The sequence below is a fragment of the Vanessa cardui genome, chromosome 6, assembly GCF_905220365.1.
Source record: "Vanessa cardui chromosome 6, ilVanCard2.1, whole genome shotgun sequence".
Lineage (NCBI taxonomy): Eukaryota > Metazoa > Arthropoda > Insecta > Lepidoptera > Nymphalidae > Vanessa > Vanessa cardui.
In genome coordinates, this window is record NC_061128.1 from 14,643,539 (window position 1) to 14,670,008 (window position 26,470).

General features: G+C 33.5%; 2 protein-coding genes across 11 annotated transcripts in view; both read left to right on the top strand.

Moving 5' to 3' along the window:
* LOC124530653 (polypyrimidine tract-binding protein 1) overlaps window positions 1–16,971 on the top strand; it is a 506,488-nt gene extending 489,517 nt beyond the window's left edge. For 8 of the 10 annotated variants that reach the window (XM_047104894.1, XM_047104895.1, XM_047104903.1 and 5 more), the window contains 8 exons: window positions 8,203–8,416; window positions 9,026–9,222; window positions 9,694–9,727; window positions 10,789–10,881; window positions 11,689–11,803; window positions 12,145–12,246; window positions 12,322–12,399; window positions 12,819–16,971. In XM_047104894.1, the coding sequence (XP_046960850.1) occupies window positions 8,203–8,416; window positions 9,026–9,222; window positions 9,694–9,727; window positions 10,789–10,881; window positions 11,689–11,803; window positions 12,145–12,246; window positions 12,322–12,399; window positions 12,819–12,951 (966 nt within the window). In that variant the 3' untranslated portion in view covers window positions 12,952–16,971. The remainder of the gene's footprint in view (window positions 1–8,202; window positions 8,417–9,025; window positions 9,223–9,693; window positions 9,728–10,788; window positions 10,882–11,688; window positions 11,804–12,144; window positions 12,247–12,321; window positions 12,400–12,818) is intronic. The other 2 variants (XM_047104897.1, XM_047104898.1) reach the window with 1 other exon arrangement.
* Window positions 16,972–20,627: 3,656 nt separating this feature from the next.
* On the top strand, window positions 20,628–24,578 carry LOC124530293 (RPII140-upstream gene protein). Its single transcript, XM_047104396.1, has 6 exons — window positions 20,628–20,961; window positions 21,565–21,730; window positions 22,467–22,555; window positions 23,331–23,464; window positions 23,817–23,925; window positions 24,426–24,578. Exons 1-6 carry the CDS (start codon window positions 20,792–20,794, stop codon window positions 24,544–24,546), a joined length of 789 nt encoding a protein of 262 aa, XP_046960352.1. The 5' UTR covers window positions 20,628–20,791; the 3' UTR covers window positions 24,547–24,578.
* The last annotated feature ends 1,892 nt before the right edge of the window (window positions 24,579–26,470 follow it).

A 26,470-nucleotide genomic window follows, 5' to 3' on the forward strand; every position in this document is an offset into this window, starting at 1 on the left:
TAGGCTAATTATTACTGTAATGTTTAAATCTTATCTTATATCATCACCTAAATCATCCACTGTGATTATTTACTATAGACCTAGGCTATGGGAACTATAGAAGTGTAGCAGTTATGTTTACTTTGTAGCGTGATATATATTTTGGTTTACATATATCAGAAACTCCCAAAAATATAGGTACATAATACGCTAATAAAAATATTATAAACTAAAACCTCCTTACTAATAGGTTACATCTTCTGCTAGCAGTTTTTTTAAATATTGAAAAAGAGTTAAAAACTACTGATTTTCTTGCCGGTTCTTCTCGATAGAATCTACCTTCCGAACCGGTAATAGATTCACTTAATATAGTTGTTAATTGACGATTCTAAATTTGTAAAAGCGTATTTGAATAAAGTATATTTTGATTTGATTTGAGTTTAATATACACAACCGTCCCTTTATACTATTAGAATATATAGTTACGTAATTGTAGTTACAAGACAATAACTATAAATAATATAGATTAAAGTCGAGGCAATGTTTACATTTTAAAATTGCACTTTGCTCGCGACCGCGACTAAGCGGAGCTTTCCTGTCAACACAAGAGACGTATTCAAACAGCGTATCTGTCGAAAGCGTGATACCTGCGCTGACAAATTGTCTAGTTTAAATTTTTCGAAACAAACAGCTGTTTAGCTAGGATATAATAATTTTGAGGCTGTATATCATATATATTACCTATGTTTGTTATATGACTATGACCTGACGAGCTTATCGCTACATAGTGTAGAACAAAGTCGCTCTCTTTGTCCCTATGTTTCTTTGTATGTTTAAATTTTTATAACTACGTAACAGATTTGGACGCGATTTTTTTTAATAGATAGAGTGGTTCTAGGGGAAGGTTTTTGTGTGTAACACATGGACAATAGAGTTAGGAAAGACTGATAATTTTAGAAGTTTGTAATGTGATGTCGTATATAAACAAATTCTGTTGTATATTTAGTGTCAGTACTGTACCCGTGCGAAGCCGGGGCGGGTGGCTAGTTTAAAATTTAAGAACATGATTAATAGAAAACAAGTCCAAAACTTACTTATAAATTTGTTTGTTTTCGTTTTAAATAATCATTTATTATAGTGTACTAAAATTAATGACATTCCGAATAGTTCGATCGTTTTGAACTTGCAAAATACACAAATATATTTGTGTATTCACGAGAGTAATAATCAAAATGTTTTGTAATAAATAACACAAACTTATACAGTTTTAAACGCATCGATAAAAGTGTTCCGAGAGTGTTCAGAGTGTCAGAACCAATGAATATTAATCGACAAATAAGGGTTCGAAGCCGGGAGAGCACCACTGATTTTTTAGGTGCTTAACTTGTGTTTACAATCGCGTGAAGGAATCATCGGAAAGAAATTCGGCCACATATATATTCACTAACCCAAGTTCCAAGATTTTTCCTCGAGCATTTTCCGAGGAATACTTACATAAACAAATCTGATTTGATACAAAATTATTTCAATTTTCTGAAAACAAATCATTTATCGCGAGTAACGAGAGCAGATCTATAAAGCGCTAGATGGTAAACTATTATTCTTGTTCCATCCTCGCTTCTCCGAATGGACGGTGTTCATTCACCCTTAATAATCAGTCCAGAGTAAGTTTTAAACAAGATTAAATAATTTAATCATAGTTTCTTTGAATACTTATGCTTAAATGGTATTAAAATTTCGTATTCTCAAGCTATTTACTATCGACTGAACTACGTGGTATACGTTATATCTTTATTCATAGGAGCGAGGATCCTCCGTTGCTTAAAATTGCAAGACTGATCGCCCCTGTTTAGATTCCGACCGGTTCTGTCAACAGAGATCAAGCTGCACTCCGCGCCACCTCGTTACGTGTCAAACATTGTTTAATCTTTGTTTAGCTAGTGTCCCGAGCTTGCACGATATAATTACGAACCAATAATTGTACTTCCTCGTATCACTTACATATTCACTTGTGTACCTTGGTAATAAATTATGTGTTGCGCGTAGGTAGCCGGAGTTTACAATATTGTTGGTACAACAATACCATTATGTGGTGAACAATAGTAACAGTAATAGACAAAGCCAATTGAAGCGTTTGGTAACAAAAGTCGGCAACTTCATTATTCATGATGTCAGAATGTAGAACAAACATCTGCGGATTAATCACTAATATTGGGTTTCGTTGGGGGAGCATTAAGGAGCGGTTTTTGAGCAACGGTGGCGCCGATCGTTTTCTATTTATCACCTACAATTAGGGGTTTATCTTTGAGTATTAATTACAATTTCTAATGGAACGAAAACAGTTTGAAATTGAACACGCCCACAAGGACGAAATGTATTGTCGAATAGTCGCGAAGACTGAGGTGTGGTGACAGTTATTGTTATGATAAATTTTCAGAAAATTACTTTATCATCTTACAAGAATATCCTGTATTACGATATGCGCCTGCTACTAAGTTAATCTTATGGGTTAGTTTAATTAATAAGGCTTAGATTCATTCGACCCGGTCGATCAAATTTCAACTTTTGGGACTTTCAGTCGAGAATTTACAATATTAAGAAAAAATCATGCTATTTTAATTATACAGATAAATGTTGCGGATTCTTATTATAAAAACTGACAATATGTTCCAGGATGTTTACTTTTTGGAGAAGCGTACTAGAACTAGGTGTTATAGAATCTGCAAGACGATAGTAAAACTAAATTCCTAACTATATGTATGATATTTTGCAGAATATTCATGTAAGCAACTGCACTCTTTTTTAAATAACTCCTACTTGTTTTTATATTTTTACTGCTTAGAATTTAAAATTAAAAAGTTAATTGAACGATCCGTATTTATCACCGAATCATTAATAGTTAAAATATATCACTTAATTGTTAAAAGCACTTAGCTGTATTTGTTTTCGGAGATTCGTTCGGAGAGACCGACCGGCGATAAGTGGTCTTTATCAGTGACTAATCGAGCAAGTGGTTTCTCGCCTAACACAATCAATTAAACTACATCGCGTTCGAACTGATTTTATCCTTACAATATATCCGAATTAAAACCTCAAAAAAAAATTCAAATATAGAATATTTTATACCATTGCAGCGAAAAATGTATTTAAAAAAAAAAAAGCATTTAGCCGTTGACGTAATCCTTGCACCGGCAACCGAAGCAATCTGAGCGATGTCCGCTCTTATAAATATTAATCGTTGCGAGCTTGGACCCCAACAAAAACGTTTATCTGGTCTCCGTGGAAAAACCACCAGAATTAGCAACAGGGGGTGGATTAAGGCGGACCGCGCTTAATCCTTCTCTAAGAAGGCTTTGCTTAAACGAGTTCTAACGAGCTAAAGATAAAACAATTACCGGGGAAGTGATTAAGAGACACAGGACACTTGTTACGTCTTACGATGATTCCGTTTCGCTGCTGTGACGGCCTCTTTGCTGTCTAAATGAATCTTATTTACCTCGTTTCAAAAGAAGTAAAGCGAAGTCAACTAGATTAATTCCCTCGAAGGATATTTCATTTATTTACTAAATTATGTATATTACTAACTACATTTTCGCATTATAACCAAAGATGTCATTTTACATAGTAGACAATTACATAGTATTAAATAAAGTCGCTTACTGCTGTCCTTCTCTATGTATGCTTAGATCTTCAAAATTGCACAACGAATTTTGATGCGGTTTTTTTAATAGATAGTAGTGATTCGAGAGAACGGTTTTTGTATATAATATAGTCATGGACAATATAGTAAAGAAGCATTGATCATAATGTTGTCTTAAATTTTCGCGATCATTACACATTTAAATAAAACTAGTTATAACGGATTTGAATCGCGTATATTAATTATTTTTGACATCCCGACGTTTCGAGCACTTTACAGCGTCCGTGGTCACGGGTAGACTTAATAAAATTCGGCGGTTGGAGTACCTAAAAGTCAAGCATTGATCATTTTAGAAGTTCATAATGGATGTCGTAAATAAACATATTCTGTAGTATATTTAGTATCAGTGTTGCATCCGTGCGAAGCCGGGGCGAGTCACTAATTTCTTATAAGTGAACTGTGATTTTCACAAATGTACAATGCTCTATATTCACATCATAAATGTACTTGTTTTTATTTTATTTATTTTCTTGGTTTTTTTTTTTATGAGACAGCATCACATACAAAACATTGTTGGCAGTTCGTTGGTGACAAAAGTTGTAGCTTAACAAAAAAACAAACATGTCGGGATCATGTCGGTTAGGCGGTAAACATCAAACGGTTAAGGAATACGCGTGTTTCACTGTGTAAGCTGTGCGGAGTGAGATTTATTACAGTGTAACAGGGACACGGTACAAAACGTCTTTGTTCCGAAGATTGCGGGCGCATTGCAAGGGGTGTTTAACATTTCAAGTAGCGATGTCTACGCTGTGTTGACCACTCGCCACCAAGTGAAGCATTTGCTAATCTGCCTGCCTATATTAAAGAAAATATATCGCCGGCTTCATACATAAAAATAATTATAAATTGAAGCCAATATATGCACATCAGGGCAATCTATATTACTGTAAAGTTTTATCCAAATCCCTTCAGTAGTTTTTTCATAAAAGAATAACAAATATACATACATCCATCCTCATAAATTAATTCGATATATTTGTAAAATGAAAACAGAAATTAAATTGCCTGAATATTTTAATACGATATTAATAAGGATATTTATTGCCTATCCACCTGTGACGTAAATTTATTCATTGCTTATATATTAATACAAGCAAAGAGGGTTACATCTTTCAACGGTGAAGTTGATGATGTTATCTGATTAACCTACATTGAATTAAGAGCGGGTTCACAATGAATCGGACCGGAGTAGATCACATTCCAAATTTGAATTATTCTTTTGAATTTCGAAAGCTTTTTGATAATCAAAATAATGATAACCGCTGGCTAGAAAAACAAAGAATCATTTAGAAAATATAACCTGTGTAAACTCGAAATTTGGCAAGTAGGTTCTTTATAGGATGTAGATACTCTAGATGTAGATAAAGGGGTAAAAAGGGGGAAGTTTGTGTTTTATGGGGGTAAAGCATACAACAACAACAGCCTGTAAATTCCCACTGCTGGGCTAAAGGCCTCCTCTCCCTTTAAGGAGAAGGTTTGGAACATGGTACAGGGTAAAGCATGTTTGGCTTATATTAAATAATTATTTTAATGTGAATATCATAAACAATACAAATTATAAATCGAATATTTATAGTTTGGAGTGAAATGCAATGAGAATGGTTGACAAACGCAACAGAACAAACGATAGGTCTAATGTGAACCAATCCTGAGATTTATTAATATTTCCATTTAGGAATGAATTTTAACGATCTTTGCGTCTTTGGTATTTAAAATCAAAGTATTCTTCCATCCAAATAAGGTCTTATCATCGTCGTTCCCTTTGACTCGTTGTCGTATGATGTCGTACAGGATAAATTTTATGGATATTCGTTGATTTCCGTGTGGTATAAGCATTCTATTTTGTATTTAGGCATCTACGTAATTGATTTGGAGAAAAGAGCAACTTCTGTACTTCTTAGTAGAATTTATTTTACTCATCGGTGATAGCTTTAAATTAATCTGATCTTAGGAAATGACTGAACAGTGCTCGCATTAATATAATTTGAATTAAGAATATTTTGATTTCATTTCATGGAGAGTCGAGATGGCCCAGTGGTTAGAACGCGTGCATCTTAACCGATGATTGCGGGTTCAAACCCAGGCAAGCACCGCTGATTCATGTGCTTAATTTGTTTTTATAATTCATCTCGTACTCGGCGGTGAAGGAAAACATCGTGAGGAAACCTGCATGTGACAAATTTCATAGAAATTCTGCCACATGTGTATTCCACCAACCCGCATTGGAACAGCGTGGTGGAATATGTTCCAAACCTTCTCCAAGGGAGAGGAGGCCTTTAGCCCAGCAGTGGGAATTTACAGGCTGTCGTTGTTGTTGTTTGTTGATTTCATTTGATTTGTCAGTAGACAACAGATTTGGAATACTACCAAGAAGAACCGACAGGGAAAACTCATTAGTCACTCTTTTTCTCCCCGGATCGCATATTATTCAATGTTCATCGAAACAAAATTGAGGTGTGACGTTTCGCAAAACTAATTACGTATCGAACCGATCTTCTTCACGCTTTCTTACGTGCTTTTCGTATTTCCATATAAGTTGAGCTAAAAACGAACCAATCTATTCACGTCTACACATCAGGGGTTCGCATTTGCATATAGAGCAGAAATTTATTAAATCTACAGCCAATATTCCAGCTTTCCGACATTGAACTCTTACTTATTCATTGCGTTTCTGAAAATTTTATTGGATTGTAAAAAGGTATTCAAATTTAACTCCATTTATAGGAAGTACGAGCGTGGTTTAATCAACGTTTAAGAGAGTTTTTTTTTAACCATCGATTGTATTTTTTATTACTTTGCTATGTCGGTGCTTCATTTACGGCCAAATTAAAAGTACGGTAGAGGAAAATGAATGAATAATATAATTTAATTCGAGCAACGATGGTAGGGGCTTTGTACAGGCTCAGTAATTTTACTGGCAAACATCAATGCTATGTATTGTTCTTGTATTGCTAATATTATTTGGTTCCTCCATGGTTCCTGGTTCATGCCAGTGGAATTAGAGGAACAAAAGTATAACACCTTAGATGGTTTACAACGCAGTAAATTGGTGCTTTATAAGTCATGTGGAAAAATATCCACAATATCTTGCCTTGCAAATAAAATATTTATCTCGTACATACTTCTCGTAAATTGTCTAGTGCATACTTAATATACCCATGTAATTCTCGAATTAAACTCGATGGTCTCTGCGAAAGAAAGCAGTTACGTTTATTGATTGAATTAATAATATCGTTGCGGAGATCAGGCCTCGGGCATTTCCAAGTTGACAGTACTGACGAAAATGGTTCACAGGATACGCCTAGGGCGCGATAGCTAAAGCGTTTGAAGTAGCGGACACGACCGGGGCGTTTGTAAAGAAATCGCAAGAGATAAACAGTTAAAAATTAAAGTCAATTTGCGGCGGACAAACTGCTCAGCAGTAATCCCTGTAGCAACATTTATCTTTTCTAAATTAGATAGTGGAGGGTCCCATGTGGCCCGGGTACCTACGTGTAAGAAGCAAATTGATATAATGATGATGAATAAGTGATGCTACCATTTCTTTTCGAGAGGAAATTCTTGTAGATATTTATTTTCATTATGAAATTATCATGTACATATACTTTGTGCCGGTGAAAGGCAAGCATAATGCCCACAGGAGTGGGTTGAGTGCTGTTGCATTTTAATTAATTCTCTTTTCTATCGCGATGGGGTGTTATCAAGCCCTCGCAGGCGCTGTGGACGAACAAATAGCTACCAACGTAGAAAGTAAATATTTTAATACTTCGATATTTTTTTCATCACGATCGTATGGATTTTATAAATACCTATTGCTGTTCGATATTTAAACCGATAAGGAGTCTTTTCTTTACACATTTTATAAAATTAAATTTTTTTCATGATCACTTGGTAGCGCTTTGTCTTGATAGGTCATCTTGTATTCTACCGCCACACAAATATACTTCGTACTATTTTCTTTACTGTTTTAAAGACCGATTGACACATTAAGGAACATAACATCCTATAGTTTGTGGTGTATCGGTGATACGAGGAATGGTGATGGTCGACTGACGGCAGTGGTGACCATTTAACTTGGTTGACGTTTTTGCCATTCCTACCTATATACAACAAACAACAACAACAACAGCCTGTAAATTCCCACTGCTGGGCTAAAGGCCACCTCTCCCTTTGAGGAGAAGGTTTGGAACATATTCCACCACGCTGTTCCAATGCGGGTTGGTGGAATACACATGTGGCGGAATTTCTATGAAATTTGTCACATGCAGGTTTCCTCACGATGTTTTCCTTCACCGCTGAGCACGAGATGAATTATAAAGACAAATTAAGCACCTGAATCAGTGGTGCTTGCTTGGGTTTGAAGCCGCAATCATCGGTTAAGATGCACGCGTTCTAACCACTGGGCCATCTCGACTCCTACCTATATATGTGACAATAAATAAACCCTCCATGTAATGTTGATGGTTTATTCTTTCAGTTAATTAGATACGAATATATAATAACGTTTTCGAATTTGTTCGCAGGCTCTCGACGGTCAGAACATTTACAACGGCTGCTGCACACTCCGCATCGACTACTCCAAGATGACATGCCTCAACGTCAAATATAACAACGACAAGTCGCGGGACTACACCAATCCCACGCTCCCATCGGGCGACGGCGATGCCCACCAGCTCTTGACCAGTGAGTTGATGCCTCAGCGGGCTCGCCTCGCCTTGGCCCTCGCGTCCAGGATGAGTTAGTCTTATACTACCCCACACCTGGAAGCTTGCTACATACACCACTCTTCAATTCACGCCTATAATGTAGTTACACGTAGATGTCACTATGACTATAGTTTCAGTACACTGAATAATTCATATCACTTCTAAATAACAGCCAAGAAGTATATTTGCAGTACAATTCCCCGATGTAGTCGTTTTAAACAATTTTTACAGATATATCGCACATTTACTATTCCGACTTATCCTCCCGTCTTGTTTGTTATTCATAATCAATTCTAAATGTTTCCACAGTGACTAATAACTTATCATAAATCCCTATTGCACCACAGAGGGTTGTAATATATGAGGATTACTCCTCCAAATCCTGTTCTCTGCTTTTGTTATTGTGTACTATCGCTTTATATTTTAGGATCTCTGCAAAAAAGGGACGTACGTTTGGTATGGTTGGTTTTCTGTCGACATTTCTTGCGTTACCGTATCGAAAAACAGACGGTATTTCGTATTTCTAGGCGATACATTTAACCTTTTTGTTCACGTCAAAGAACAATTCTCTATCTAACTAATTGGTATTCTGTGAAGGATGGGAATAAAAAACGTATTTTATATACGGATATGATTATAGGTGGTGGAGTGTTGGCGCCTCCGTTTTTGGGGTTGGGGTCTGGGCTGGCGTCGCCGTATGGTGTCGGCGTTGGGGGCGTAGGTCTGCCCGCGTTCGGAGCGCTGACACTGACGCCGGCTTCGCCTGCACTGCGGGCTCTCGCCGCACCGCCGCTGCCGCTGGCCACAGTCTTGCTCGTGTCCAACCTAAACGAAGAGGTAAGTGCCCACGCAACCGCGCAACCCCTAATATACACAATGTAGACCTCAAAACGTACGAGTAGCCTATCCAACATCAAGAAAAGACACTATGCTTTTAAATTGTTAAATCCAGTCTTAGTTTGTTGAAGATTATATTGTGTGCCACTAGGTTAATCTTATAGGCACAGATGTAGAAAGATTATTTTGTAATATTTTGGTAGTTTAATTGTTTATTGGCAAATTATGCATATGCTAACACAATAGCCGGTAACGTCGGTTCACATCGTTAATGGTTTAATACGATTCTAAGATGGCGACGAAAGACTAATAATTCGAACTAATACATTTGGCGTTACAGGCTATTTACATTTTTATATATTCTACTTAAAACTCCTTAAAGATAAGTTGCTAATTTATTTATAGACATGAGATCAGAAATCTTTTACGACTATTTGTAATACTATCTCTTTCTCTTTCCTATTGTTTTAGATGGTCACGCCTGACGCTCTCTTTACCCTTTTCGGTACGTGTGCACATACATTCCGTATTTTATATTAAAACATTAATACTCCTGCCCCTGTCCGCCTGGAAGACAAATTGTCAGCTAACATTCTCGACTTCTATACTGATAACAGCATCCGATGTTTCGTCGAAGCTTATTTAAACGCTTGTTAACACACATTCTGAGATCATTCTAAACGCTTTTATTAACTTGACAATTTGTTTTTCAGACGTCTTAGTTGTAGCTAAGTTACCGTCAGTTTCTAAAATTTTGATCGAAGTCGGTTTAACTAATCTGACTGAATACTGAACGCTCATTGGTCGCCTATGACGTCATCGACTGGCACCGACCAATGACGATTTAGATATCGAATTAGTTTACCTGATTTTGATCAGCGTTTCAGAAACAGGAGGTTAGTGTATGACCCGGTACTTTTGTTACATAGTTTGTTTTACTTGTAAATTTTGAAACGATTTATATTATAAACATATTTATTGTGACTTATGAGAACGATAATTTTATTTAAGTTATTTTTTTTTTTAATTTCAAATAGGATACAGTTTGAATAATTAATTTGATATTTATTTTATTTTTATTTAAGGCTCCTGTTCCGTTGTAACTGTTTACAATTGGACTTTATACTGTAGTATATCCGCTTTACACAGCCGGCCCTAACGATGGCCGATGCTGATAACCGCTAAGCATTAATCGAAAGCTTATACGTGACCAAAATAGAGCTTGGAGTTATTTCTTTCTTATATCATTTCCTTCTGTTTAGTTTTCAACAAAGTTATATTTTTATATTAATTTATTTGTACTCAAAACCCTCTGATGTCGTGATAACTGTGTTTTAATGTAGTAACTGGCTTAGTTGTAGGTTAGATTTACCTGACGACCCCAACTGTACATTTAAAATTCGAATACTGGTCAAATTTATTTGTAGACTTAGTACTGTTTTTGTTTAGTGTGTTCTAAGTAAGCAAGTATCATTTTAAAGGAACAGTTGAGGTCGTCGTTGATATTTTACGTAATAAAACGAAAACACATATTGTTTTGTTCGTAATGCATTCTTTATCGTCTAGGCGTGTATGGTGACGTGCAACGCGTGAAGATTCTGTACAACAAAAAGGATTCCGCCCTAATTCAAATGGCGGAGCCTCACCAGGCTCATCTAGGTATTGTTACAATTACGACTTTATATCCTAGTGTGTAAGGTACATTATCATTATTACTGGTTTTATTTAGATATGCAGATATCACGTAGTTTTCCTCTGCTTACATTTCATATTGTGTGAAGTGGTAAATCTGAATAACTCGCTTGTACGATAGTTATTATTGTAACTAAATGTGAATTATTCATTCTTTAACGAGGTGGGAAAGGATTTTTTATGTTATTTTAAGTTTAGTAAATTATACCAATGTTCTACAGCCAGGTTTACATACAATGTTATTGAATGGATACTTTAAAAAGACAATTTACTACTACCGGAAAAAATATGCAAGTAAAAAAGTTCATTTCTTGAAAATAATATTGGCTTATTGATAAGCCTATTATACTTCAGTTATCACTCATTCCCACTCCACCCAAAACTATTCAAAAATATTATTTATCCCAGGAAACTTCCCGATAACTTTTCATATAATTAAATACTAATATTAAGGAAATTGTTTGAGGTATCTCTGTCTGTATTTATTTAATTCATACGAAACACAAGAGGTATCAAACGTAGTGATCGAATTTCGTATGTCGGCAAACACACGCGTCCTTTGATTTACTTTGTCATAGTCCGATGGAACTGCATTCCGACACGACCTAAGAGAGATCAGTCTCAAAAGGCTGTACGTCCTTTCGGAAGCATGGAAGTGAAATAATCCTTACTCCGGTCGGTTTGAAATTCTTTATAGAAATCTGCTGAATTAAATAGGCCCTAGAGCAGAATTTCAGTAAAATTCAATTTATTTGACATGGCTCTTGTTTACAGCTATGACACATATGGATAAGCTGCGCGTCTTCGGAAAGGCTATGCGCGTCATGCTCAGCAAGCACCAAACGGTGCAGCTGCCGAAAGAAGGACAGCCTGACGCTGGCCTCACTAGGTAAGTGAAAGCAAACATGTTTTACATGATTAAACTAAATATTCTCGTAGTATTTTTCCTTTTCTGCCCTGAAAAATATACTCTTTCAGAGCTTTGTCAAAAAGTTGAGGGTATTTTTGGGAATATACATATATCCATAAAAACTCATCCAGAATTCTTTGAAATTTTCAAAAGATATTCAATATTTCTCGTAAGCACATCGGTTTCAAGTCAGCAACGCTCGAAGATAATGTTTCGAACATACAAACCAAAATGGAAAATTCCGTTGTGAACAAAACACTTCATGCGATACGAAGGTGAATTATTGATAATATTTAATAAATCTCTATATCCATTTCCAGGGACTATTCCCAGAGCCCGCTACATAGATTCAAGAAGCCCGGCAGCAAAAACTACCAAAACATTTACCCGCCGAGCGCCACATTACATCTCTCCAACATTCCGTAAGTTATTGTCAAATTCCAGCATCCATTTTATTTTCGCGCTCAGATGATTCTATATCACTTACTATTCTCCAGAGCCACGGTGTCCGAAGACGACATCAAGGATGCTTTCACCAAAAGGGGATTCGCGATCAAGGTCTTCAAGTTCTTCCCGTGAGTTTGTTTCTTATTATCTGTGGATTAACAGATTATAAATTTGACTTATGCACAACTGACAAAACTATTTTGCTTTAGTTTGTTTTTGTTTATATGACGACCTCCATGGTCGAGTGGTGTGTACACCGGTTTTCATGGGTACGCAGTGGCGTACCCATACCCGGGACTACAGAGTGCTGTGGTCCCGGGTTCGATTCCCGGCCGAGTCGATGTAGATTACCATTAGTTTTCTATGTTGTCTTGGGTCTGGGTGTTTGTGGTACCGTCGTTACTTCTGATTTCCATAACACAAGTGCTTCAGCTACTTACATTGGAATCAGAGTAATGTATGTGACGTTGTCTCATATTTATTTATTTATATATTTTGAGACTACTGAGATTTGAGTTAAAATAACGAATCTCTTGAAACGTTCCAGGAAGGACCGCAAGATGGCGCTGGTCCAACTGCCGTCAATCGACGACGCGGTGGCGGCTCTTATCAAGATGCACAACTACCAACTCTCCGAGTCCAACCACCTGAGGGTCTCCTTCTCCAAGTCGAGTATTTAAACGCAACGACCAATCGTCCTCGGAATATCACACAAGTCGCGACCAAGGGAGCGACCCGACTAATGCCCTCAGCCTTACGATAACATCGTACCTCTCTCAAGTATCGAGAACTTTACTCGACTGAAAATTTATAATATAATTAATGTGTATTACGCTTACTCGGATCAGTATAGAACTTAAGTGCTAACTCTATTTCACTAGTGATTACGTACTACTGTTACTGTTACATCATAATTTAAGGTTCGATCGTTTCCCGACGGCAGCTAATCGTTCGTTTTTGAGGGTACTCGTTGATTACGGCTTGAGATGTTTTTGTTTTTTTATTAATTTGTGTGATATTCATTCCGTATTTTTGTAATTCTATATATTATTTTTATACATAGTGTTATCGTTTCCAGTGTTAACGACGTATTATTTCAAACGATTTAACATATTTACAGATCGCAATTAGATTGCGCTAGTTATTTGAAATTTGGCAACTTATCTATCTGTAGTGATGTGAAACATCGCCTCGGTTGTTTTGTGGTTATTATTATGACAGGATTATTTACGATAAATATTATTACATTATATATCCAACACTAGAGCACATTGTTGATTAAAGAAAAATGTATTTCCGAATCACTTTTAATTTGCAGTTATTATATTCTAAGATTATATTTTATAAATATATTTTATACTCTATTTTAATTGCACAATTTATTATGGCATTTTTTAAGTAATCGTATTATTTGTGCGCATACACATATTCTATATATTTTATGGAACGCTACGTTTAGGGATGTGTATGTATGTGCAATATTAGTTTTAGAGACGGTTAAGTGTATTTTAAGTATTAACATTGTCTTCTCCATCCGCTGCATACTTCCAATGCTGTTTCTTTATTAGGTAAATATTCCGTTCATTGTTACAGTTGAAGTTACTTCTCGATTAGTTAGTGTAATCACAACTATCACTAACCTAGTTGGTACATCACCATAGTGTTATGTGCAGTGACATATTAGTGACATGATGCATTTATTTTGATGTTAATTTATATTAATGGTAGCTAAAACATAATATAAATGCTCGTGCGTATTCACTAAGCAAATTATTATAGATAATTATTTATTTCACTACGATCGGGGGCCCTGTACACTATACAGTGTGGTCGATGTTTTACGTATTGTTAGAATTATTTTCATTAAGTATAATAAAGAAACTATTTTAATGTTGCCACACTGTTCTCGACACATCGAGGTTTTATATACGTGCTGGGATCGCATCGGCCCTTAGTGACGACATGAACATACAACCTTCCACTACGAATAACACAACAGTATTTTAGTGTTAAATATCTTCGACGCTTTGTAAATAACTCGAGTTGTGTATTCGCTATCGCTCGATTGGTTTTCACACATCTTTGCCTTCTTAAATTAATTTAAAAAAAAAAAGGGTCTAGTCCAATGAAAAGAGATTAAGTCGATGAATTAAGTGAATTAACGTTATGTCTTTAAAATTTCCTCACTAAAATCGGGTAGAGCGCTTTCTAGAGATATTATTTATTTATTGTGAAGTTTGTCTATGGTCGATGTGGGCAACGCTCCGACCGCTAGGACCACACCAAGTGTTCGTTGACACGTCCAGTCTATGATTAGGCAAAGAATGCGTGAACCAGATACCTGAATTGTGACGTTTTAGTGAAACATTGCTGTTCGCGAATGTAAATTATAAATTTTTTTTTTAATAGAAAAATTCCTAATTTTAGATGATGATATGAAGAAAAATAAATATGGAATTCATACATATCCTTTCTCTACACGCTGTCGGTTAGATATTTAGGGTTCCGAGCCGCACGGTTTATTGTAGATAACCTTAGACCTTCCGTGACTACCGGAGTCGATCGACTCCAAGGTGCAAGAGTTCCACTTAGGCCTCGAACGCGCAACAAAACCGTTCGATGAAGTTGACACTAGAAGTCACCTATTTACACTATTATAAATTGTATAATATACATCACGTACCGTTATATATAAAAATAGAGCTTAGTAAGATGGTTAAACTAATAGTTCGTCGTTACGATGTAAGGTTTAATAGATGCGTTCGTACGGAGCGTTTATCTATAACTATCTACGATAAGTACGTACGTAGTTGTTTGGTTTAAATAATGTTAGGCGACCAGGGTGTGGTGATATTTTGCACGTTTTTGAGATGTTTTTCTATAGGGTACAGGTAAACTGTGCCTGTTTTGAAACGATACGCGACTAGCGTCGGTCTGGTTGAGATGGTAACGGTAGTGATCGCAATTGAATTTTATTGTAACGTATTTATTATAAAAACTAAATCACAAAAAGAGATTACATATCCACTGTATTGTGAAATGGCAGCCTCGAAGACTCGCTGTCCGCGGGTGTCGTTAGGGATGCGCATGCGCCGCTTTTCGATTTTTTTTTCGAATTTGGGTTAAACCCGATATCCTTGTGACCATATTATAACTTCAATTTCTTTATCACTCAAATCAATTAATTTCTTTCTTTCTGTATCACTGTCTATTTCCTTGTTCAATATTGAGTATATAAGTATACCCTCCACGCGTCGTGTGTGCGAGAAGAAGCGCTGCACATGCGTCCCGCTCCCGCGCGGCTCGTAAGTTTGACAAGGCGCGCTATACATTCGTCCCGCTCCCGCGCGGCTCGTGCGTGCGACAAAGCGCGCTACACATGCGTCCCACTCCCGCGCGGTTCGTACGTGCGACAAGGCGCGCTGTACATTCGTCCCGCTCCCACGCGGCTCGTACGTGCGACAAGGCGCGCTACACATGCGTCCCACTCCCGCGCGGCTCGTACGTGCGACAAGGCGCGCTGTTCATGCGTCCCGCTCTCCGGCCAGCGAGTCGGCAGCGCTGCCTCGCGAGGAACGCTACATACCGCATCGGTTAATCGGTTTAGACATTAGACGAAACTGTCGCTTGTGCTCAAAACGTAGACGAAGCCGCGCCATCGTATGTAGCGTTTTGTGGCCTAAACTTTCTCAGTAATATCGATATCGACTATTAGATAATTATAGGAATTTATGTGTTTAGAGAAGTATTTTAAATATAATAGGATAATATCGTAATGTAATTAAAAAAAAAATAATAAATCAGTGTTTAGAATGAGATGCCAAATTTAAAAGTCAATACACATTATTTTAGGTAAAATGTAATTGAATTAATCCTAACATTTATTAAAAAGTTAATGAAAATGTTACAGTTAAATTATATTTGAGAGTTTTATTAAGCGCAATATATGTAATTTTATTCATTGTAAGCGAACATTGTTTCAATTTGTTAGTTAAAGTTATGCGTTGATAGATATGAATATTTCTTTCCGATCTTATTTCATTCGTACATTCGCGTTGTTCAAACGCTGTGTAATTGTACGAAGCATTACTTTACTTCGTTACGGCGTAGCCAGGTGGTACGACCCCCTCCAAAGAAAACTTGGTGCATACCCCCCTCAACTCACACAAAAATTGATTATTATAAATCAATCAATTAACTAATTAAAATTTTATTTATCACAGATATAATCATATATAGTACATAAAGTAAATATTACAATAAAAACTTTTTTTTTTTAAATGTATATGTTTATCTAACCCCAAATGTATTTATATAAAGGCTTACGCCTGCTCCCCGAGGCCCCCTTCACAAATCCTGGCTACGCTAACGACTTCGTATCCTATTATCCTTTGCATGTCTCAAAACATATCTGCTCATATCAAAGAGGTTTCCCCACACTTGACCTTTATTCGAATTATTTAATGTTTTGTAAAAGTATGGGTAAATGTCTACATATCAGGGAATATAATGGCTAGAAGCTGTGTTGTCTCGTAATCCAGGACCCAGTCGCTTCCTTTATTATATTAAAAACTATTTTATTTTTTCAATGTAAATTTAAGTGTCGTCTTAATATTTTCCTTTATTTTAGCGTTAAGCCTTGTGTGTGGTTAATTTCATTCTTATTTTTAATTTCATAATTAAACTTTTATTATCATTGATTCTTTTTTTTTATTTTATTTCCTCTGCATTTATTTCCTGCCTACTATTTATTTAAAAAAATATTATTTACACATTACCTCACTTTATTTATACCTTCGTCAAAATGTTAAAAAAACTATTTGTAAATAAAACTCATAAATTTTAAATGGGAACAATATGTACGACTGTACACCATCTAACCTAGACATACTCTTATCTTAGATCTAACCTCCTTGTACAGAGCTGCTAACTACTTAAACGTTTCAATATCTATTTTCAATCTAAGCCTATCGAATTACGCTTGGGATCTACGGACTTGGTGTGTTTAAACAAAATACAGGTCGAAGTAATGGGATAAGGGACACAAATATTGCCAATGGTATGTTATATTTTATCAAAGAGGATATACTGCGCACAGGGTATAATGTGAATATACAACGACCCGAAAATAGGGTCGGATGTTGTCCGCGTAACGTCCCTTATTCCCGCGTCGAAAGAACTGAAACTTATTGAAACGTTGATCTAGAATGAATTCTATAACTGCCAATTAATAGGTGTGTCCTTCAAACTATTGAATTAGATAATGATCAATTTAAATTAAATATATATACGTTTAATAAGTTACCGTACATAACCTATAAACTGGCAGTTATAATCGTGTTAAATTAATGTAAATACACGATGTTATAAATAATTAAATATAAAATTATAGAACTATTACAGATAACATAATCGGTAAGGTTAATAGATAGTATCCTATTGTCATTTCGGTAGTCGCTCTAGTAACCTTATACCTGCCTACCCTAAGGAGGATATAATTTCTTCGTAGTGACTATTATGTACCCATCTTCATGATATTTAAGAATTTTTTTTGTTGAATTATTAAAAGATTAATGGTGTGCAAATTAAAGGGTTGTGTGTAAAATAAAAAAAATAGTTTAATAGTTTATAAATCGTTCGTGTTAACGATAATTGTCTTCTTACTTGTTTATTTATGAAGCACATCCGCTTTTATTTTTATTGTCTATGGTTTGTTAATGAATACGTCAAGTTGTTAAGACTTAAACAGTAATTTAAATCAATATGCCAAAGACCAATCATTGGAAAAAATAACAGGGATCTATCAAATATTATTTTCACTAAATAGAAGATCAAAAATATATCATGATTTAATCAAGCTTTAACGAGCATAAATCGAAAACGATGTATTTTGAGGATTGTTTTGTGTAAGTTCATTTTATGTAAACGTCAACGGGTCGTTGGCTACACTGTCTGTCACATAGTTTATGTGAAATATATAAATATATACACTATTTTAACGTCTAAGTGACTACACTATTAAACTCTAGATTTATTCTTTGTCATTTTATAATAAAATATAGTTGAAAATTAAAGTTTCTAGTATTATTCACCATAGCAACCCTGAAGTGAAGATTTTGATTGACATCCTTGAAGTCTTGAAGGTATTATTCTAATTTATAAGGCGCTAAGCAATATTTGTAATATTTAATTTGTAATATTTAAATCATCTTATCATAATAATAATGGATATATCCAAAAATATTGAAAATTTATTAAAATTCTAATTTAAACCCGATCCTGAAGTCATATCGTCCTATTGCTAAAACAAGAATAATATTATACAAAAGAAGGAGTTAATCGCAGCGATCTTTATAATGCTTTAAGCTGTGGTAAGTACACCTGGTCTCCATAGGTACCTATCACTTTCACTACCGGTAAGTATCAATACTTCTTATTGTTCTGCTCCTACCCAAAATGTGATTGAGCCAACAAAACAATAGACACAAAATACTTCACGGGTTGGATAAAATCTCTTACAAATATCTATAGACTTTGTTAATCTATATATTACCCAAAGCTCTTGACTTTTATAGGGTTGCCTGTATAAAATGACAATTATTAATGATAAAATATATTACCACGTTGACTGTCCAGGCCAAGTCAAACAACCTTCACGTGGCGTCCTGCGGTTTTTTTATTAAAGGTAGTTGGAAATACTTCACATTTAATAAATTTATACTTGAAATCTCCGTCACTGTAATATAACAGTTATTTTCAGCATGTATCACATGTGATACAAGGACGTCTCGTCCTTAATTTTAGTGTATCACATATGATGCAGGGAACGTCGAAGCAAAAAATGTGGGTATTCATATAATTAATTGTTTTAGTTTTCTTGCGGTAGTTGCATAAAAATAATTATAAACTTTAATCATAAATAATCAAGCATCGCAGATCTATTGTTGAGCAAAAATGAGTTCCCGACCTTCTTATCAATATTTTCACTCAGTAAACAAATGTGTTGGTTCATTGGTGTTTTACTTTTCTTAATATATATTCTAGACGTCCTAATAATACTTATTTCCCTAACTCAGACGTCCTCGTCAATAAACGGTGTAGAGTCTGTACGCCTACTTGCATCAGATGTGATGCAAGGACGTATGGTGAAAGATAAATTTGTATCATATGTGATGCAGGGACTGTCAACGTGTTAAACGACAAGATTTAAATATTGTAGGATAATATCGAAGTAATTTTCAATATCTACGTCTATTGTTGAAAGAGTTGAGGGATTTACTAACGCAACTAAGCGCGTAAAAAAAGTTTGATCTTTTTTATCATTTTAGCGTTTAAAACGCTTAAAACGCTAAAATGATAAAAAAGATCAAACTAAACGAGTTGAATAAATGTCAAAGTTATTAAAATAATACAGACAAAAACTTTATCCATTCCAGTAAGTATATTACATGACTAACATATTAGTTTGTTGCTGTTGAGAACTGAGATCAAGAGGAAATGCTGCGACGTAAAGACGAATTTTAAGCACCCTAGATTGAGCGGATGAACAACTGAATATTCTCTACGGCACCTTTTTATTAATGGTCATCAGCCTCTATAATACATATAAGATATCAGTTTGTGTCAGTAGTTTGTCAGATTTTTGCCCCTTATAACATAAAAAATATCTGCCACAGGTCCATAATTATTGCTTATCTATTTTTTTTATTAATTCAACAATACTCTGGAAACAACTATGTTCAAACTTGTGACGTATATGCACATAGGTATTAAAGTAAACAGTTAGTAGAGTTACATATTCTATGACTAAAATGTTTCACATCTGTGTATCTCATATTCTTTGGCATATATCATGTATAAAAGTCGAAGCATTGCATATGTAAAACAGAGTGTCTATCAAGTGCGTTACAGTCCGTATAATTGTACCGTCTCGTTAATAAATATTGAACCAGTTAGTGACTTTCATTATCCTCAACATCAGCCCGGCAACAAACTCAATGTAATCGTAGTTGTACAAATGATATAATATTGTTAGTGGAATAAACTTAGAAGATTATTTAAACAATAAAATTCCGTATGTACTAGTTTAATAGGTAGTACAATTAGAATTTTAAATATAATAATATCATTATTATGATATCTGGCTCCTGGTATTGCTATACAAATGCCTTAAAATACTAAACGATTACGCATATATAACAAAAAAAGACTGAATAAAGTATAGTATTAGATTCAGATCACAAACACTCGAAATGCAAAAAGTGTATATTAAACAAATTTACCTTTACCAAAAATTTAAGAAAACCGTGTTCTGCAATCTCTGGTCAGTCTGACACTGACAATTTACACTTAATTTTTGAAAGTTGACAAATATCATCAAAGACAAACTTCCTTTTATCTTTCATAATATGTAATATATATTATATATCGGTCTTTATGTGAACTAGGGTTACGAACTTTTAAATGATATTATGTGAATATAGATTATTATGAAATGTGCTAATTAAATATAACATAATTATGATCTGGTCACTGAATAGAAAGCTAATATTCGGAACGGCCGTCCGGCTGTCTCCTTCTTTTATAATACCCATTTTCAGTAGTAGAAATGAAAACGATTCTGTTCGTTCACAGACAGATTCTATGCATAAGACAGGATGGGATAGAGTAAGGGATATGTATTCTAAGGAGTAAGTGTGTGTATTATATTAAAGATAGGTTATGGGTTAGCTTTTTGTCATAACTAGAAAGGCAATTGTAACTAAGAAATTATAGCAAATTATTATGTACAGTCATGTAATATCAATTGATTCAATGCCAATAATGTCATAAAACATTTATAAACAATGTCAGATATAGTGGCAGATTTCTGATGGTACAATAAAGTGTGTATAAAGTCTCCTACCAGCTAAGTCTTTGTTGAACTAAGTGAAATAACATATATCATAACAATAACATTAATTCCTCAAATAAATTTAAATTAAGACATTCTCAAGTCATATTACCATGTAAAGCTAGAATTGTTTTGAATAAGACAATAACTAATAAGTTTTTTTGAAGGCAAGAGCTTGATATGTTTATGAACAGTAGTATGGAAGTTAATACTCATGCAACATGTATATAAAATTATTACAGAGTTACTGCATTAATGTAATCTATAAATTGAAAAAAAAAACAATAATTAGTACTTGTAATTTGTAGATTTTTGCACAAGTATAATTTATAATTAAACATAATATTACAATAGACATACAAAACTAAATTTATTTAATTAATTCTTGTATATGTTTCAGTGAATTTGGTGAAGTATCTGTAGAACTACACAATGTCGCTCAAGCAACAATGTGTGGATTTTTTGTAGGTGCCTGTTTGGGTGGATTTGCAAAATCAAGAGATGCCTATTTGCATTTCATTGAAACTAATCAAGCTACCATATTTAATTCTACTATTCAAGCTAAGGTAAATGATTTACTATATAAATAATAAGCTTTGCAGTAGGAATTTGAGTTAGACCATCAGAATAATACAATCATCTTATCAATAATTCTACGACTAAACTTCAATGATTTATTTCTGCTAATTTTAACATTAACTAAGCCAGCAAAATTAAAAGTATGTAGTAAGTACCCTGAATATGTATGTGCTTGCTTGGTGATGAAGAAAATATTGTGAGAAATCGAATGTGTGGGTATAAATTCTACCAAATGTGTATCTACTTACATTGGAGCCATGCTTAGAATAAGCCATAATTCATTGATCACACAGTGCTCAAAAGGGTGGCTCAAAGGCTCAAAGGGATTAGCAAAATATAACAAAATATAATCATATACTAAATAAAAGAAGATTTAGAATGTACTAAAATATTACAAGTAATATTATTCTTTCTCCTGATTATGAATTACATGGGAGGATGTTATGTTAGAAAATAGCTAACAAACATATAATATTTATTGTTAGTACTTTGAAATATATTATGATCATTGTGATATTTTCATTTGTAAATCAATTACATGCATTTTCCGGTATATTTAATTTATTTAAATAGTATTTGATTAATCACTTTGGATATTTCCTTATTTGGTATGAAATATTTTCTATAGAACTTTAGAACAAACTTTAGAACTAATAGAACTTTCCTAGTTTTTTTAAGAGTACAGTATTGTTAGTATTTATAGTATTTAAAATTGTTTTACAGAAAAAATTACAAGATTATGTAACAATTGCTTTTGCCAGAGGAGCTTACCACTGGGGATGGAGACTGGGTATCTTTACCGGAATGTTCAGGTATGTTTCAGAAAATTTATCACATAAAATGGTATCATATTGACATATTTGAAAGTATCCTGTATTCCAATAGCAAAAGGATTTAAGATAATACCTTTTTGGTACTATGTACTATAACCAGTCCTTGTTAAAGATATCTATATTTATAATACATCCACTATTTTATTTCTAAAGTTCCGATAAAATCTTTGCTAACAATCAAAATACCGTTTTCCTCTGAGTCTATTGTCACATATCTGTAATATCTTATATCGCAATCTATTACATAACATCTTAAACAAATGTCATCGCAATTCAGGATCAAATTTGTTTATTTGCCTTGGAATACATTATATTAAGCAAAGTCTTGAAATTAATATCTTTAACCTTTTATTGAATGTAACATTTAGAATTTTATATAACGAAATTTAATAAATTTTTTGAATATGCAAAAAATTGGACCTGAGATGGCCCAGAACAAGTGTATCATATATATGATTGTGGGTTCAAACCCAGGCAAGCACTACTATACATATGTACTTAATTTGTGTTTATAATTCATCTCGTGCTCGGCGGTGAAGGAAAACACCGTGAGGAAACCTGCATGTGTCTAATTTCATCGGAATTCTGCCACATGTGCATTCCACCAAACCGCATTGGAGCAGCATGGTGGAATATTTTCCAAGCCCCCTCCTTAATGGAGGAGGCCTTATCCCAGCGGTGGGTAATTTACAGGCTGTTACTTTACTTTAGTGCAATAACATTTAAACAATAAATTGATAATATTTAATTTCAGTATAATCTCAACAACAGTGTCTGTGTACCGGGACCAAAGTTCACTGGGAGATTATGTAGCAGCAGGAACTATTACCGGAGCAATATATAAAGCTAATTTAGGACCAGCTGCAATGGTGGTTGGTGCTTTCCTAGGTAAAACGGACATTTCATTAATTTTAATAGTTTTTCAATAAAATATCTTATCCTATAGAAGTATTTGGCAAAAGTTTTACATATTTTTTTTAAAGAAAGCTTCATTAAATAAATTTTTGTTCATGCTATCTATACAACAAGAATTATTAACTTTTATTAAGAAGATGAATTTTAATAAATGTTGCTTTGTTACTTTTAAATGTTTCTTTAGTATTTGTATTGCATTTTAGTTTAAAAATTTTGCATTGTGTAAGATTTGGTTGAATTGAATGTTCATTGAAGTAATAGATGTTTGTTTTAACAAAACATGTAAGAAATATTTGACTAATTTTAATATTTTTACTATTTGTAGGAGGTGTTTTGAGTATTATTGGTGGAATACTTATACTGAGTATATTGAAACTGACTGGTGTGTCTATGGAAGATATTAGAAAATCATTTTATAAAATAAAGGAAGCAAGGTAAATATATGTAATTAATATTTTCATAATTTATTGAATGAGTTGTTTTGTATGTATGTAAATGTACATACACATAGTATTATAGTGTATGTAGTATGAATTGCTCACCAATATAAACCTAATGAATCTTAATAGTAGGCATTTAAAATATCCATGGGGCTTTTGGTATTCTGGATAAAAAAGTAAACAAAATATTTAATGTCATACAAAATATTTTCAACAACAATTTTCTGTATATATGTGTAGTGTAATGACTTATTTAGTGGTAGGTTTTGATATTAGTATGTCAAGCTAGATAAACATCAGGGCATAATATATTCACGAAGCAGCAAATTGTTGTGTCCTATTTTAAAAGTTGAGTGAGCCAGTGTAGCTACAGGAAACGGGAACATAATACCCCAGTTCCCAAGATTGGTGGCGCATTGGTTATGGACGCCATTAGTGGTGACCACTTACCACCTAATCTGGTTACTTATATTTACCAAAATTTGTCTTTGCAGATATGATCAATATAAACAGTCAGTGGAAAAAGCGGCAACTGAAAAACATGATAGTCTAACGCTACACCATGATGCCATTGTTGAAGAAAAAGGTGTAAAGAAAATAGAAGAATTACCATAAATTATTTAAATATATATATTGTACAATGTTATGAAAAATAAAACTTGTAAAAATGGATTTTATTTTAATATAAATTTAATATGTAATTAAATTATTAAGCTGAAAAAATAATACATTATCATTCTATGCGATTTGTAATATCTATGCAATATTATGTATTACAGGAAGTTAATTGTGTCTTTATGTACACAGATAAGTAAAACTGAACGTCATAAAATTATCTAATACTCGTATAACAAAAAACAATATCTAAAATTGATGTCTGTTTGTTCATGATGATTTTCGAAACAGCTGGACCAATTTTAACTATCACTGGCAGACAGCTGATGTAATGAAGTTATAACTAAAGTTATTTTTATTTAATAAAAATAATTGGGGTTCCAAGTATCCGTGTAAAAGAAATAAACTCATAAATACATATATAAACCCGCCAACACATCACTATAGACCTCAACTACTTTTGTCCACTTGAAATTTCCTTATATAACTAATTGGAACTTCCAATAATCAACGGCCTTAAACCGCCATTTTTCCGTATTTTTTGTGTTATAGGTGACAAGAAGGACATGACTGATAAAAATAAAAATGGGGAATTAAATAATAAAATAGATATCAAAAAGCATTTATTCATACAACAAAAATACAGGGTACGACCGAATATAAAAATATAATGAAGTACAAGTTTTATAAAGTTGAACTAACATTTGCGCTGTCCATTTTTTTCTAATATATTAATCAATATAACACTAAAAATTTAATATATTAATTAATAGGTACAACACTAAAAAAAGTTTTTTTTTTAAGTAGATCAATATAGTTTAAAACATTAATTCTTCATACATAATTTAGACTTAAATAATATACAAAAGTTAAAATTGGCAAGATACGAAATATAATAGCTGAATTAGTTTTTTTTTTCTTATTTTTGTGCTAACAAATAAGTTATAAACAGTAATGACGCAGGTGTCTTGACTGTTGATGAATTAAAATGACCATAGAGATTAAGAATAAAATACCATAGTGCAATATAATATTTAAATACTAGGAATTTTGTAAAAAATGGTAAAACTAATAAAATTTTAAAACTCCTTAAAGAGCTATTTTTAAAACTTTTGTATGTTACTGTCTATATATAAAAAAAAATTAACGACGATTTGATCGTGGATTTTATCCAAATGAGTCCCTAATAAAAAGGTTAGATGTAGAAAAATAATACATTTATTTTGAAACAATTGTTTTAAAATTTTTATGAATAGAAAATAAATATCGAAATCACTATTTAATAAAAATTAACAGTGATGAATGAAGAAATGTTTACTAAAAAATGTTGATAATTATTTAACTTCAAAATAGGAAACTTAAAGTTATTAAATTTAATAAATGTAGCGTCAATTTAAAATAAACAAAAACATTGATCTGAGTAGAGAGTGCAAGTTAATATTATGTAATCGCGATATATGTCATTGCCTTTTTGGGTAAAAAAAAATATTCTACAATATACGATCATGTAACCTTTTTATAAAAAAAAATACAAATTAAATATATTAAAAAGGTTTTATATATTTAAATTTTGAACAGAGCCGATCGGTTTATTAAAAACAGCTGAAACCAAACGCTTCTTTTTTTAAACATTACATGATGACATTAATATGTAGTATTGTGTACAAAAAATATTGATAATTTTCGAAATACAACTTGAACTATATTCAAATATATTAATTAATCTAAACTCTTAGAGTTCTCAAATTTGGGTGCTCATTTAGAATTTTGCAATGAAATACAATAAATCGATATAACATGTATTTCTAAATAATATTTATAAATGGTGTGACATTGTATCGTACGTTGTATAATCATTGTACGATCGCTTACACTAATGACAGACAAAGTTTAGTTCAGAAATTATTGCACAAAACATCCATTA